The sequence below is a fragment of the Argopecten irradians genome, chromosome 5 (genome assembly GCF_041381155.1).
Source record: "Argopecten irradians isolate NY chromosome 5, Ai_NY, whole genome shotgun sequence".
NCBI lineage: Eukaryota > Metazoa > Mollusca > Bivalvia > Pectinida > Pectinidae > Argopecten > Argopecten irradians.
In genome coordinates, this window is record NC_091138.1 from 1952376 (window position 1) to 1965712 (window position 13337).

Consider the following 13337-nt stretch of genomic DNA (forward strand, 5'->3'; position numbering starts at 1 on the left):
CGCGTTAAACTTTCAAAGTCGTTCCGACCAATCAAAATTAACGTTATTCAATCCAGAATAATAAAAAATGGCGGACACAAGTTTGTCTCTGGATATTAACTTAGCTTACCCCTGTATCAAATTATCTCGCGACGACTGGAGACGGGACCGGTGTTACCAACACATTGTTCCAGTAAACTACCGCTTTCACGGCACTCCGAGAAATGTCCATTTTCTTTTTCAGTAGGAACGCTAGCCTATGATGTGTGATGAGGTCACGAACATGGATGACGTCACGCACATTGATAACGTCAAACACATGTTACCTCGTCTGTGTGTTGATACAAGAATATTTCTGATTGGTCGTCACTTTTAACGCGTTAAATGTGAACGTGATAAAATAATCATTGACGTGATGAATAGCTTTAAACGCGTTAAAAGTTGAAAAGAAATATTTAACGCGTTAAATGCATAAGTTTTAACGCGTTAACATTTTAACGCGTTAAATGTTAACGCGTTAAAATATGTCGTTTTTGACATGAACGGCCTTTCATACGAGACACCACGTGTCAACATGTACAGTAGAAACAAATTGTCAGTTCTAAGTACTTTGGTAGATTAGACGCGGGACAAAAACAATGTAGGAGCAATCGCCTGTTTGTGAATGTTTCTGAAAAGATGACTGATGCTGTCAAAAGTGACACAGAGAAGGGAATCTTAATAACTGCTAATTTTATAATTTTACATACTAAGTAATCGGATGGAAAGCAAAAGATAGAAATCTGGTGGGAAGTAAAGAAAATATCTATTTTTTTGGGGGGATGGCTAATAACTCAGGAAAGCATACGATATTTGGTAAAGTTAATTTTCAGCAGATATGATTGTTTTTGGCGTTAATTTGTCCAACAAAGTAACCATGCGTATGAAATGAAAACATCCCTTCTCCAACCGTCAAATTAAAATAAAACAATATTAGAACATCACATCACAATCATATCAACAAGACATCGTCAGTATGTTTCTGTCCGGTATTCTAACACCTTTATATCGTTCTTTGTGAGAGCGTGCCCGTCTGGTACGTATTGGTTCCCCGCTCCTTGTTGCCTCTATAGAATATCCAAGTCATTGAAATCGACGGGTCACACCGGGCACGTGTTACTCACGTGCACTTGCTAGCTTAATACTAAGTTTTCCCAAAATAACTATCACGACGTCAGACGTTATAAAGTATTATAGAGAATTATTTGCTCTCAGGTATAAGTTTCCAGTAATTAACAAATGAAAAATGTCACAATACAAGAAACCTCCGTTTGATCCCGATGACACATTCTGATCAGTCCTGTCACATTCCTTATCTGTAGTTCGCTCTTATCTACGCGTTTTCCACTTATAAAATGCCCCTCGTTGAAGTAAATTGCCACTAACACCAAAATGACGACTACTCTTCGTTTAGCTGTTCTTTGTGTGGCTATTGGAGTTTGTGCCGGGGCATTAACGCCCCTCGATGACTTCAGTACTACATGTAAGTAAAGTCTGACCTTCTAAAGTAATACCCAATAAATGCTTGTCCTAATACATTTTATGGTAGTGTAGAATGTCACATTGTATTGAATACTTTTAAGTAATTCAAGTTTGATATAAAACATATTCTTCAAGTTGATATACAGATAGAAATAGAAGCGATTTAGAACAGCAAATAGACTAATTAAGGGTCGACTGTATTACATCATCGTGTATAATATATTCCCAGGTTGATATGTTACACAAATAGTCGTTTTAGAAATAAATCACGAGTTAGTCTTCGGTACTTCGATCTTGAGTTAGTTTTTGGTACTTTAACCTAGAATTAGCCTTTAGTACTTTGGCCTTGAGTTAGCCTTTGGTACTTTGACCTTGATTTAGCCTTTGGTAGTTTGACCTTGTGTTAGCCTTTGGTAGTTTGACCTTGAGTTAGCCTTTGGTACTTTGACCTTGTGTTAGCCTTTGGTACTTTGACCATGAGTAAGCCTTTGGTACTTTGACCAAGAGTTAGCCTTTGGTACTTTGACCTTGTGTTAGCCTTTGGTACTTTGACCTTGTGTTAGTCTTTGGTACTTTGACCTTGATTTAGCCTTTGGTACTTTGACCTTGTGTTAGCCTTTGGTACTTTGACCTTGAGTTAGCCTTTGGCACTTTGACCTTGAGTAAGCCTTTGGTATTTTGACCTTGAGTTAGCCTTTGGTACTTTGACCTTGTGTTAGCCTTTGGTACTTTGACCTTGTGTTAGCTTTTGGTACCTTGACCTTGAGTTAGCCTTTGGTACTTTGACCTTAAGTTAATCTTTGGTACTTTGACCTTGAGTTAGCCTTTGGTACTTCAACCTTGAGTTAGCCTTTGGTACTTTGACCTTGAGTTAGCCTTTGGTACTTTGACCTTGTGTTAGCCTTTGGTACTTTGACCTTGAGTTAGCCTTTGGTACTTTGACCTTGTGTTAGCCTTTGGTACTTTGACCTTGTGTTAGCCTTTGGTACTTTGACCTTGAGTTAGCCTTTGGTACTTTGACCCAGTGTTTGACCCTTTATTGCTTTGACCTTGAGTCAACTGTCGTTGATTTGACATTGTAAGGGAGTTCAATTTAAGCATTTTTTTTGTATTGATGCAAAGGAGTGGGAATAAGTTATGAAACTTACATGGAAACCTCAGTTTACTCCATGTTAATTGTTCTTTTCTGAGTAGACAGAAAAAAAACAGTGTTCACGGTCTTACCACACCTTCTTTCTGCCTTCAGCTTTAGACCAACTGGTCCGTAAGAAGTTGATGTTTATCATTGTCCACCAATTGAACCAGACCGTTAATATCCAGGACACACTGAAACACCAATGTGAGGTGAAAATAAACTCGTCCATTGATCAGTGTAACGCATGCGCACAGAGGTATGTATGTCCATGTACTTATTACTTTCTTGTCGTTTGATTAGAAAATTGACCTTGAAGAATTAACTTGAATATGTTTTACATTATCGTGTCGGTGTTATCAAAACATGAGCTTTATCATTTGTCGTGTCGGTGTTATCAAAACATGAGCTTTATCATTTGTCGTGTCGGTGTTATCAAAACATGAGCTTTATCATTTGTCGTGTCGGTGTTATCAAAACATGAGCTTTATCATTTGTCGTGTCGGTAGCATCAAAACATGAGCTTTATCATTTGTCGTGTCGGTGGCTACAAAACATGAGCTTTATCATTTATCGTGTCGGTGGCATCAAACATGAGCTTTACCATTTGTCGTGTCGGTGTTATCATAACAAGAGCTTTATCATTTGTCGTGTCGGTGGCATCAAAACATGAGCTTTATCATTTGTCGTGTCGGTGTTATCAAAACATGAGCTTTATCATTTGTCGTGTCGGTGGCATCAAAACATGAGCTTTATCATTTGTCGTGTCGGTGGCATCAAAACATGAGCTTTATCATTTGTCGTGCCGTTGGCATCAAAACATCAGCTTTATCATTTGTCGTGTCGGTGGCATCAAAACATGAGCTTTATCATTTGTCGTGTCGGTGTTATCAAAACATGAGCTTTATCATTTGTCGTGTTGGTGGCATCAAAACATGAGCCTTATCATTTGTCGTGTCGGTGTTATCAAAACATGAGCTTTATCATTTGTCGTGTCGATGTTATCAAAACATGAGCTTTATCAATTGTCGTGTCGGTGGCATCAAAACATGAGCTTTATCATTTGTCGTGACGGTGTTATCATTTGTCGTGTCGGTGGCATCAAAACATGAGCTTTATCATTTGTCGTGTCGGTGGCATCAAAACATGAGCTTTATCATTTGTCGTGTCGGTGGCATCAAAACATGAGCTTTATCATTTGTCGGGTCGGTGGCATCAAAACATGAGCTTTATCATTTGTCGTGTCGGTGGCATCAAAACATGAGCTTTACCGTTTGTCGTGTCGGTGGCATCAAAACATGAGCTTTATCATTTGTCGTGTCGGTGGCATCAAAACATGAGCTTTATCATTTGTCGTGTCGGTGGCATCAAAACATGAGCTTTATCATTTGTCGTGTCGGTGGCATCAAAACATGAGCTTTATCATTTGTCGTGTCGGTGGCATCAAAACATGAGCTTTACCGTTTGTCGTGTCGGTGGCATCAAAACATGAGCTTTATCATTTGTCGTGTCGGTGGCATCAAAACATGAGCTCTCGTGATGTTGTCATCCGTTTTGGGTTATGTTTTCCTGTGACCTTCATGCATGTGAAACCGACGTTTGCTCACAACATTCATATGCACTACCGTGATTAATTTCTAAGAAACTAACTGAGGTTGGGGATCTGTATTTGAATCAGATTGAATAACAGATAGTTCTACATTTCGTAACTAAAATGACCATTTCGTGTAACTAAAGTGACCATTCCCTTTATGCTTATCCAGCCACAACACAGCGCCCCCTTCTGGTGTTCTCGGAGTTCTGCTCCCTACCCTCCTCCAGCCCGTAGTGTCCGCCGCCAAACTCGTGAAGGACATTGAAGGAAGTCTGGAGAGCGCTGTACACGTTCTAGGAGACAAGACAACCGACTTCGTCAAAGATGTCGGCAGTGTTGCTAAGCACGCCGGCGACTCGCTTATCGATGGGGTATCTGATATCACAAACGATGCCCTCAAAGGTTTGGCCCACTTTGGGGATCAACTGGCAAATCTGGCTGGAGATCTGGGCCATGGTCTGGAACACGCTGTTAGTGACCTGGGTTCAGGAACAGCTGACTTGGGCCAAAACCTTGTTCATGGCCTTGACAACATTGGGGAGCAGCTTGCTCACGGGGCCCAGGGAGCTATTGATGGTGTCAGCCATCTGGGACACGAAATTGAACATGCCGGAAGTAGCGTCGGCCACGCCATTACCGATATAGGGCACTCCATTGGACGTACGTATCCGGCTTTGTAGTCACAGTCCCCCAAATTCTTGTGTACTGCGCCACGGTAAATATTTAATTTTCTCCGTGAAAACCTCTATCATCAGATGGTAAAACTATTGTATTTTTAAGTCATCTGACCCGAAGGGTCAGGATGACCTGTTATCATGCATCGTCCGTCGTCCTGCGCAGTGCGCCGTTAGTAAACTTTTCATTCAAACGACTTCTCCCCCAGGGTACTGTTATTTGGCATATAGCGTGCTGGGATGAAGGGCTATCAAGTTTTTTAAAAGGAATGACCTTGATCTTCATTCAAGGTCACAGGGGTCAAATTGGCACTTCTTTTGAATAACTAAGAGACCTAGATACATGATATTGGGCCTGTGACATGCTGGGATGTAAGGCTACCAAGTTTGTTAAATGAATGACCTTGATCTTCATTCAAGGCCACACGGGTCAAATCGGCGAAAATCTTTAAACAGCTTCTTGTTAATAACTAAGCGGTCTAGATATATGATATTGGGCCTGTGACATGCTGGGATGAAGGGCTACCAAGTTTGTTCAAATGAATGGCCTTCACAGGGGTCAAATTGGCTAAAATCTTTAAACGAATTTTTGTGAATAACTAAGAGGCCTAAATACCTGATATTGAACTTACAGCATGGTTAAGATCAAGGTGCACCGTATTTATTAAAATGAGTGACGTTGACCTTCATTCAAGGTCTTATTCAGAACCTGCACTTCTTCTATTAAAAGAATTATTTTACATTGCCTTAATTGTTTTCCGCTTCTATATTCTTTGGGCTGTTACTGTTGTATTGTGCCAGTAGTCAAATGAGCGCTAAGGCCCATGGGCATCTTGTCTTACAAAAACGGCGAGATTGGGATATCTGATTATAAAGCGCATCAAGGACCTTTCTCTAGAGCGTTGAAACTGTTCGTTTTTGTTAGTATTTATCAGGGACTTGTTTTGAGCTCATACAAATGTTCTTTGTCTTAGAACAACCATATTGAACACAACAGATTGTTTGTGTGTATATTATAACCGCGTTTATTATTAAATATTAATCACATTTATAGAAAGCTTGGTGGATATTTATTTTAGTTCGGTCCGTTTAACAAGAAGTACGTATACCATGGTGGGCATTCGTCGTCTGTCGGTCGTCTATCAAAGTTTTCTTTAGTTTTCTAAATGTCAGAAAGTTCCCAATAGATTGAATCATATTAGACCAGAAAGTTTGAAACAGAATTTGTAGAACTGGTGCCTCTAATTGCAGCTAAAAGGAACATTTAGTAATTATTTGAAATTTGTAGGAATTAATCACCATAATACACAGGCGAGAGATCCAGGCCATCTATTGGCCTGTTTATGGTGAATGTGTTTGATGGATATATATGTGTATTTTGGTGAATGTGTTTGGTGGGTACATATGTGTATTTTGCTGAATGTGTTTGGTGGGTACATATTATGTATTTTGGTGAACGTGTTTGGTGGGTACATATATGTATTTTGGTGAATGTGTTTGGTGGGTACATATATGTATTTTGGTGAATGTGTTTGGTGGGTACATATATGTATTTTGGTGAATGTGTTTTTGTACATATATGTATTTTGGTGAATGTGTTTGGTGGGTACATATTTGTATGTGTTTTGGGTACATATATGTATTTGGTGAATGTTTGTGGGTACATATATGTATTTTGGTGAATGTGTGGTTTTGGTACATATATGTGTATTTTGGGTACATATATGTATGGTGAATGTGTTTGGTGGGTACATATATGTATTTGGTGAATTTTTTGTGTGGTATAGTATACTAATTGCGTGTTCAATTGTTTATGAGTACATTGCTATTTCGTTATCACAGGTACATTTGTGTTATTACTTTGTAAATATATTGATGTTCCATTCCGCTAATTGGAAGCTAAGTTGATGTTTAATCCATTGATTTGTAGACATATTCGGAAAGCGAAGTGTCTGTCCTATCTGTGACACACTTAACACCAAGACTCGTACTCCAGACGACATCCTACTCGATGGTAAGTGAACTCTAACTGAATAAATCACTCTTGATTGATATATATCTTATTTTTCACATTTCGACAATAGACTAAAAAGTCTTTGTATAAACACTTGGTCATAGTAAACAGACATGCAGGGCTTTTTCTTGGTAAAATGGCCCCTAAGTGGGAAACATTGTCGGCATATCGACATAAATATACTATCTTACATGAGTGTTCAATTCATATGAGATTTCATGAAACGCGTCTTCGAAGTTTTTATTTTTGTGAGACTTGGCGAGCGACAATTAAATCTTCTTAGACTCGTTTCATAAAATCTCATATGAAATGAACACAAATTTAAGATACTTTTTATCACATAACTACAAATGCCGACATAAACAAAGCATTTCACTTTAAAATGTATTCGGAAAATCCAGCAGAGGCCGCCATTTTGTCCCACCGTCCTCGTAATCCTGACGTCACGTCATTTTTTCCTGACGCCATTTTATTGTTTCTGTCTGACGTCACAATGATTTTCAAGCCGATGAAAATCGTCCCAGGTCATATTATACTAGTGATATACGCAAAAATATTTCACGGGCGAAATCACTGCATATCAGGCGGACTTTGTGGTAAATATTCTTCTGTTGAAAGACAATAAAATTAACATATTTGCATATTAACTCTCTTTATTTTGTCTTCATTGCCAGATACCTAGGTTTTTTGTTTCTCGTAAAAGTGTGTTCCCTGAATGATTTATTTAATTACATCATCCTATTAGAAAAAAAAAGTTTAAAGTTATCAAAATGTGATAAAATATTTTCCTTTGATAAATATTTTATAACCCTTATAACCAATCTGATTAATTCTTTACTGTCTTTCCATTTAAAGTATAGGGAAATTATAACCCAAAAGATTCATTCAGTTACTGTTCAGTAGGAGAAATTACTGTACCAAATTTATCATTTGTTTTTAATATGCATAATGTTACAAAAACGTAAGAAAGGTATCCATGACAATGATATTTAGATTGTAGAACAATTCATCTGAAAAAGTACAGAGCTGGCGACAGGCAACTAAACCATGCTATTATTTTCTGACGTCAAGAAATTTATAAAAGCCATACAGTGTCTATATCAAAATTTCTTCTTTGACAGTTCAATATTCGCATAAATCAGGTATTTAGATCATAAAGTGATATTCATTTTCAATCTTTGCACAATTGAATCAATATCTTAAATCGACTGGAATTGGATTAGGCTCATGCCAGCGAACTGTTTCTATGCAAAGTCTATGTAAAGTTGTTGTAATCTTCGTTTAAGCCTTTCCATATTTTCTAATATTTACTGCATCTTGCTCTTGACGAATCTACAAGCCACCATGCCAATGTTGTATAAAACATTCTTTTACTCGAGTGTGGAATAATTATTTTAAAAAAACATTCGTTCCCAACTTGTTGCTCCAGATAACCAAACGTAACAAAGATTAATGTACATAATACTACATAGTTGCTTCACTAATTAATCTCAATTAACTATTCTTTATGATTCAGCTTGCTGATCAAGTTTCACCTATACATGTACATTTTTCTTATGATGAACGATTTGTAGCCATTGTATAATTATCTTAATATATATAGTTCACCCGGCAGACAGCCTAATTCTCCATAAATAAAGTTGTTCTGTATTGTTCACTCCAGTCATTTACAAAACTTTAAATGATTTGCCGGTGTTCGATGCTAGTTGATTAGGTGATCAATGTTGTCATATCTATCTCTATTCAATTGATGAAGGATTATTTCAGTTTATATATGGAATATATTTGATATCCATTGTGATATGTTTTCAAAACAAAATACAATGAGACTTAAAATATACAGAAAAGACTTTCACGTGACGTTAGTTACATTGCAGTTAGTCTTGATATTTGAATGGTAGAAGATAACTTTAAAACGTTTAGAGTTTAACGTTGAATTATATTTAGAGGCGACCGTTTCTGGAAAAACTTTTAACACCGCCATATTTTGAGTAGACAGAAATACAATGATAAGGTATATTTTCAGTTTGCGGTTCTGACGAGATCCACCGCCAGAGAGACGCGACAGCTCTACTGACCAAGATGAAATCTATCTACGATACAGCTGTTCATGAACCAATCATAACAAAGGTAAAACTAGGAAAGCTATTTACGATACAGCTGTTCATAAATCAATCATAACAAAGGTAAAACTAGGAAAGCTATTTACGATACAGCTGTTCATAAATCAATCATAACAAAGGTAAAACTAGGAAAGCTATTTACGATACAGCTGTTCATAAATCAATCATAACAAAGGTAAAACTAGGAAAGCTATTTACGATACAGCTGTTCATAAACCAATCATAACAAAGGTAAAACTAGGAAAGCTATTTACGATACAGCTGTTCATAAATCAATCATAACAAAGGTAAAACTAGGAAAGCTATTTACGATACAGCTGTTCATAAACCAATCATAACTATGGTAAAACTAGGAAAGCTATTTACGATACAGCTGTTCATAAACCAATCATAACTATGGTAAAACTAGGAAAGCTATTTACGATACAGCTGTTCATAAATCAATCATAACAAAGGTAAAACTAGGAAAGCTATTTACGATACAGCTGTTCATAAATCAATCATAACAAAGGTAAAACTAGGAAAGCTATTTACGATACAGCTGTTCATAAACCAATCATAACTATGGTAAAACTAGGAAAGCTATTTACGATACAGCTGTTCATAAATCAATCATAACAAAGGTAAAAACTAGGAAAGCTATTTACGATACAGCTGTTCATAAATCAATCATAACAAAGGTAAAACTAGGAAAGCTATTTACGATACAGCTGTTCATAAATCAATCATAACAAAGGTAAAAACTAGGATTAAAGCGTAATGCTATTTACGATACAGCTGTTCATAAATCAATCATAACAAAGGTAAAACTAGGAAAGCTATTTACGATACAGCTGTTCATAAATCAATCATTACAAAGGTAAAACTAGGAAAGCTATTTACGATACAGCTGTTCATAAATCAATCATAACAAAGGTAAAACTAGGAAAGCTATTTACGATACAGCTGTTCATAAATCAATCATTACAAAGGTAAAACTAGGAAAGCTATTTACGATACAGCTGTTCATAAATCAATCATTACAAAGGTAAAACTAGGAAAGCTATTTACGATACAGCTGTTCATAAATCAATCATTACAAAGATAAAACTAGGAAAGCTATTTACGATACAGCTGTTCATAAATCAATCATAACTAAGGTAAAACTAGGAAAGCTATTTACGATACAGCTGTTCATAAATCAATCATTACAAAGGTAAAACTAGGAAAGCTATTTACGATACAGCTGTTCATAAATCAATCATTACAAAGGTAAAACTAGGAAAGCTATTTACGATACAGCTGTTCATAAATCAATCATAACAAAGGTAAAACTAGGAAAGCTATTTACGATACAGCTGTTCATAAATCAATCATTACAAAGGTAAAACTAGGAAAGCTATTTACGATACAGCTGTTCATAAATCAATCATAACTAAGGTAAAACTAGGAAAGCTATTTACGATACAGCTGTTCATAAAATCAATCATTACAAAGGTAAAACTAGGAAGCTATTTACGATACAGCATCATAACAGGTAAAACTAGGAAAGCATTTCATAAATCAATCATAACAAAGGTAAAACTAGGAAAGCTATTTACGATACAGCTGTTCATAAATCAATCATAACAAAGGTAAAACTAGGAAAGCTATTTACGATACAGCTGTTCATCAAATCAATCATAACAAAGGTAAAACTAGGAAAGCTATTTACGATACAGCTGTTCATAAATCAATCATAACAAAGGTAAAACTAGGAAAGCTATTTACGATACAGCTGTTCATAAATCAATCATTACAAAGGTAAAACTAGGAAAGCTATTTACGATACAGCTGTTCATAAATCAATCATTACAAAGGTAAAACTAGGAAAGCTATTTACGATACAGCTGTTCATAAATCAATCATTAACAAAGGTTAAAACTAGGAAAGCTATTTACGATACAGCTGTTCATAAATCAATCATTACAAAGTTAAAACTAGGAAAGCTATTTACGATACAGCTGTTCATCATAAATCAATCATAACAAAGGTAAAACTAGGAAAGCTATTTACGATACAGCTGTTCATATAAATCAATCATTAACAAAGGTAAAACTAGGAAAGCTATTTACGATACAGCTGTTCATAAATCAATCATAACAAAGGTAAAACTAGGAAAGCTATTTACGATACAGCTGTTCATAAATCAATCATAACAAAGGTAAAACTAGGAAAGCTATTTACGATAGCAGCTGTTCATAAATCAATCATAACAAAGGGTAAAACTAGGAAAGCTATTTACGATACAGCTGTTCATAAATCAATCATAACAAAGGTAAAACTAGGAAAGCTATTTACGATACAGCTGTTCATAAATCAATCATAACAAAGGTAAAACTAGGAAAGCTATTTACGATACAGCTGTTCATAAATCAATCATAACAAAGGTAAAACTAGGAAAGCTATTTACGATACAGCTGTTCATAAATCAATCATAACAAAGGTAAAACTAGGAAAAGCTATTTACGATACAGCTGTTCATAAATCAATCATAACAAAGGTAAAACTAGGAAAGCTATTTACGATACAGCTGTTCATAAATCAATCATAACAAAGGTAAAACTAGGAAAGCTATTTACGATACAGCTGTTCATAAATCAATCATTAACAAAGGTAAAACTAGGAAAGCTATTTACGATACAGCTGTTCATAAATCAATCATAACAAAGGGTAAAACTAGGAAAGCTATTTACGATACAGCTGTTCATAAATCAATCATTACAAAGGTAAAACTAGGAAAGCTATTTACGATACAGCTGTTTCATAAACTAAGGTAAAAGTAGAATGCAGGGCCAGTAGATACAAGTGAACAAACGTGACACTTGATTTTACAAATAACATACTCAGTTTTCAAAAACGATTCTTTTGTTCGACATAACGTTGATTGACTTCACCGATATTTCTGGAATATTTTCGAAATTGAAAATGGATACTTTCCTCTTAAACATTAGTAGTGTTTATACACATAACAGAATAGGACCCACCCTTTGGGTTATTGCAGCCAGAGTGTCATTACTGATATTGCCTTACTAACGACATATATTAAAGATATTGCTTTCCAGACCTCTAAGATATTGCTTTCCAGACTATGATCTTATATCGTCACTTTAGAAGACACGTGAAGTGATAATCTCTCCTTCCACAGGTTGAATATGACCCCACTTCTATTGACGTCACCAACGGTGTCGCCTTCAAAACCGTCTACGTCACATACACCATCACGAGCGAGAGCACGCGCTACCAAAGTCACGTACCCCTCAGGATCACAGCTCTCCCTGTCACTGGTGATGCTCTAGGAGCCGAGATCTTCGGTAGATAAACCAGTGTTAAAATTATATGTTTACTTTTTGTGTCATTTTTTGATATACATATAAATGCCTGATACGATGATTTGTACGAGTTGTCTTTCCTTCAATAGATATCTATGATAGCCTATATAGACCTAGATTTAAGAAAAATATTTCATCATCTGGTTCGTTTGTTCTATTTGAGATTAACAGTCATATTAAAAAGCCAGGGTCCATTTTAAGGACGGCCTCCCATTTGTGCAATATGTGTTGCAGTGTGTGGATGTCTGTATGGCTTGGCACGGCTTTGTGGTTTTGTGGTATGTCTCCTTGTCCTTTTGCCCTACAGGTAGGGCGTTTAGAATTGGGGCCCGCGGTGGCCGAGTGGTTAAGATGTGTGTCCCGACAGTATTACCACAAGCCCTCCACCTCTGGGAAGCGGTGTTCGAAATCCCATGTGGGGCAGTTGCCAGGGTACCCTGGACCGTTGCTCGGTGGTTTTTCTCCGGGTACTCCGGCTTTCCTCCACCAACAAACCTGGCACGTCCTTACATGACCCTGGCTGTTAATAGGACGTAAAAATAAACAAACCAAACCAAATGTACCTGCTGCCCCTATTGCATGATCGTAAAAAGCCACTAAATTTAGGATATTATCTTTTCTCTTCTTCCTAACTGACTTTATGTTTCCTAATGCCTCCCTTGGCACCGCCTCACTTTTGGCCTTGCGTTGAGCGTTCGCCCCTGTGAGGAAGACTCTTGGTTCTGTCACCTGGCCGAGGACACACCAAAGTCTATAAATGTGGTAGTTTCTACTCCTGCTTAGCGCTTAACAAACAGGGGGACGAATGGTTCGCCCGTTGTCAGTATACTGTGATCGGGTGGGGTGTGTTGCTTAGTGTTTTCGGCGGCATGCTTCAGTGATATAGCACTATAAAAAGGGCAACAGTTACACTATACAAGAAGACACAACACGAACATACCGCTGTCTCT

General features: G+C 36.8%; 1 protein-coding gene across 1 annotated transcript; it reads left to right on the plus strand.

Annotated features, from left to right (window-relative positions):
- The first annotated feature begins 1366 nt into the window (after positions 1–1366).
- On the plus strand, positions 1367–12445 carry LOC138322636 (uncharacterized). The gene is made up of 6 exons (XM_069266626.1): positions 1367–1501; positions 2747–2891; positions 4396–4886; positions 6831–6914; positions 8941–9044; positions 12204–12445. Exons 1-6 carry the CDS (start codon positions 1411–1413, stop codon positions 12375–12377), a joined length of 1089 nt encoding a protein of 362 aa, XP_069122727.1. The 5' UTR covers positions 1367–1410; the 3' UTR covers positions 12378–12445.
- Positions 12446–13337: the final 892 nt, after the last annotated feature.

What these genes read in the sequence shown, in the direction of transcription:
- LOC138322636 (XM_069266626.1), top strand. Translation starts at nt 1,411, where the DNA reads ATGACGACTACTCTTCGTTTAGCTGTTCTTTGTGTGGCTATTGGAGTT. An exon ending in AGACGACATCCTACTCGATG is followed by an intron (nt 6,915 to 8,940) that starts GTAAGTGAACTC and finishes GTATATTTTCAG; the next exon opens with TTTGCGGTTCTGACGAGATC. An exon ending in ATGAACCAATCATAACAAAG is followed by an intron (nt 9,045 to 12,203) that starts GTAAAACTAGGA and finishes CTCCTTCCACAG; the next exon opens with GTTGAATATGACCCCACTTC.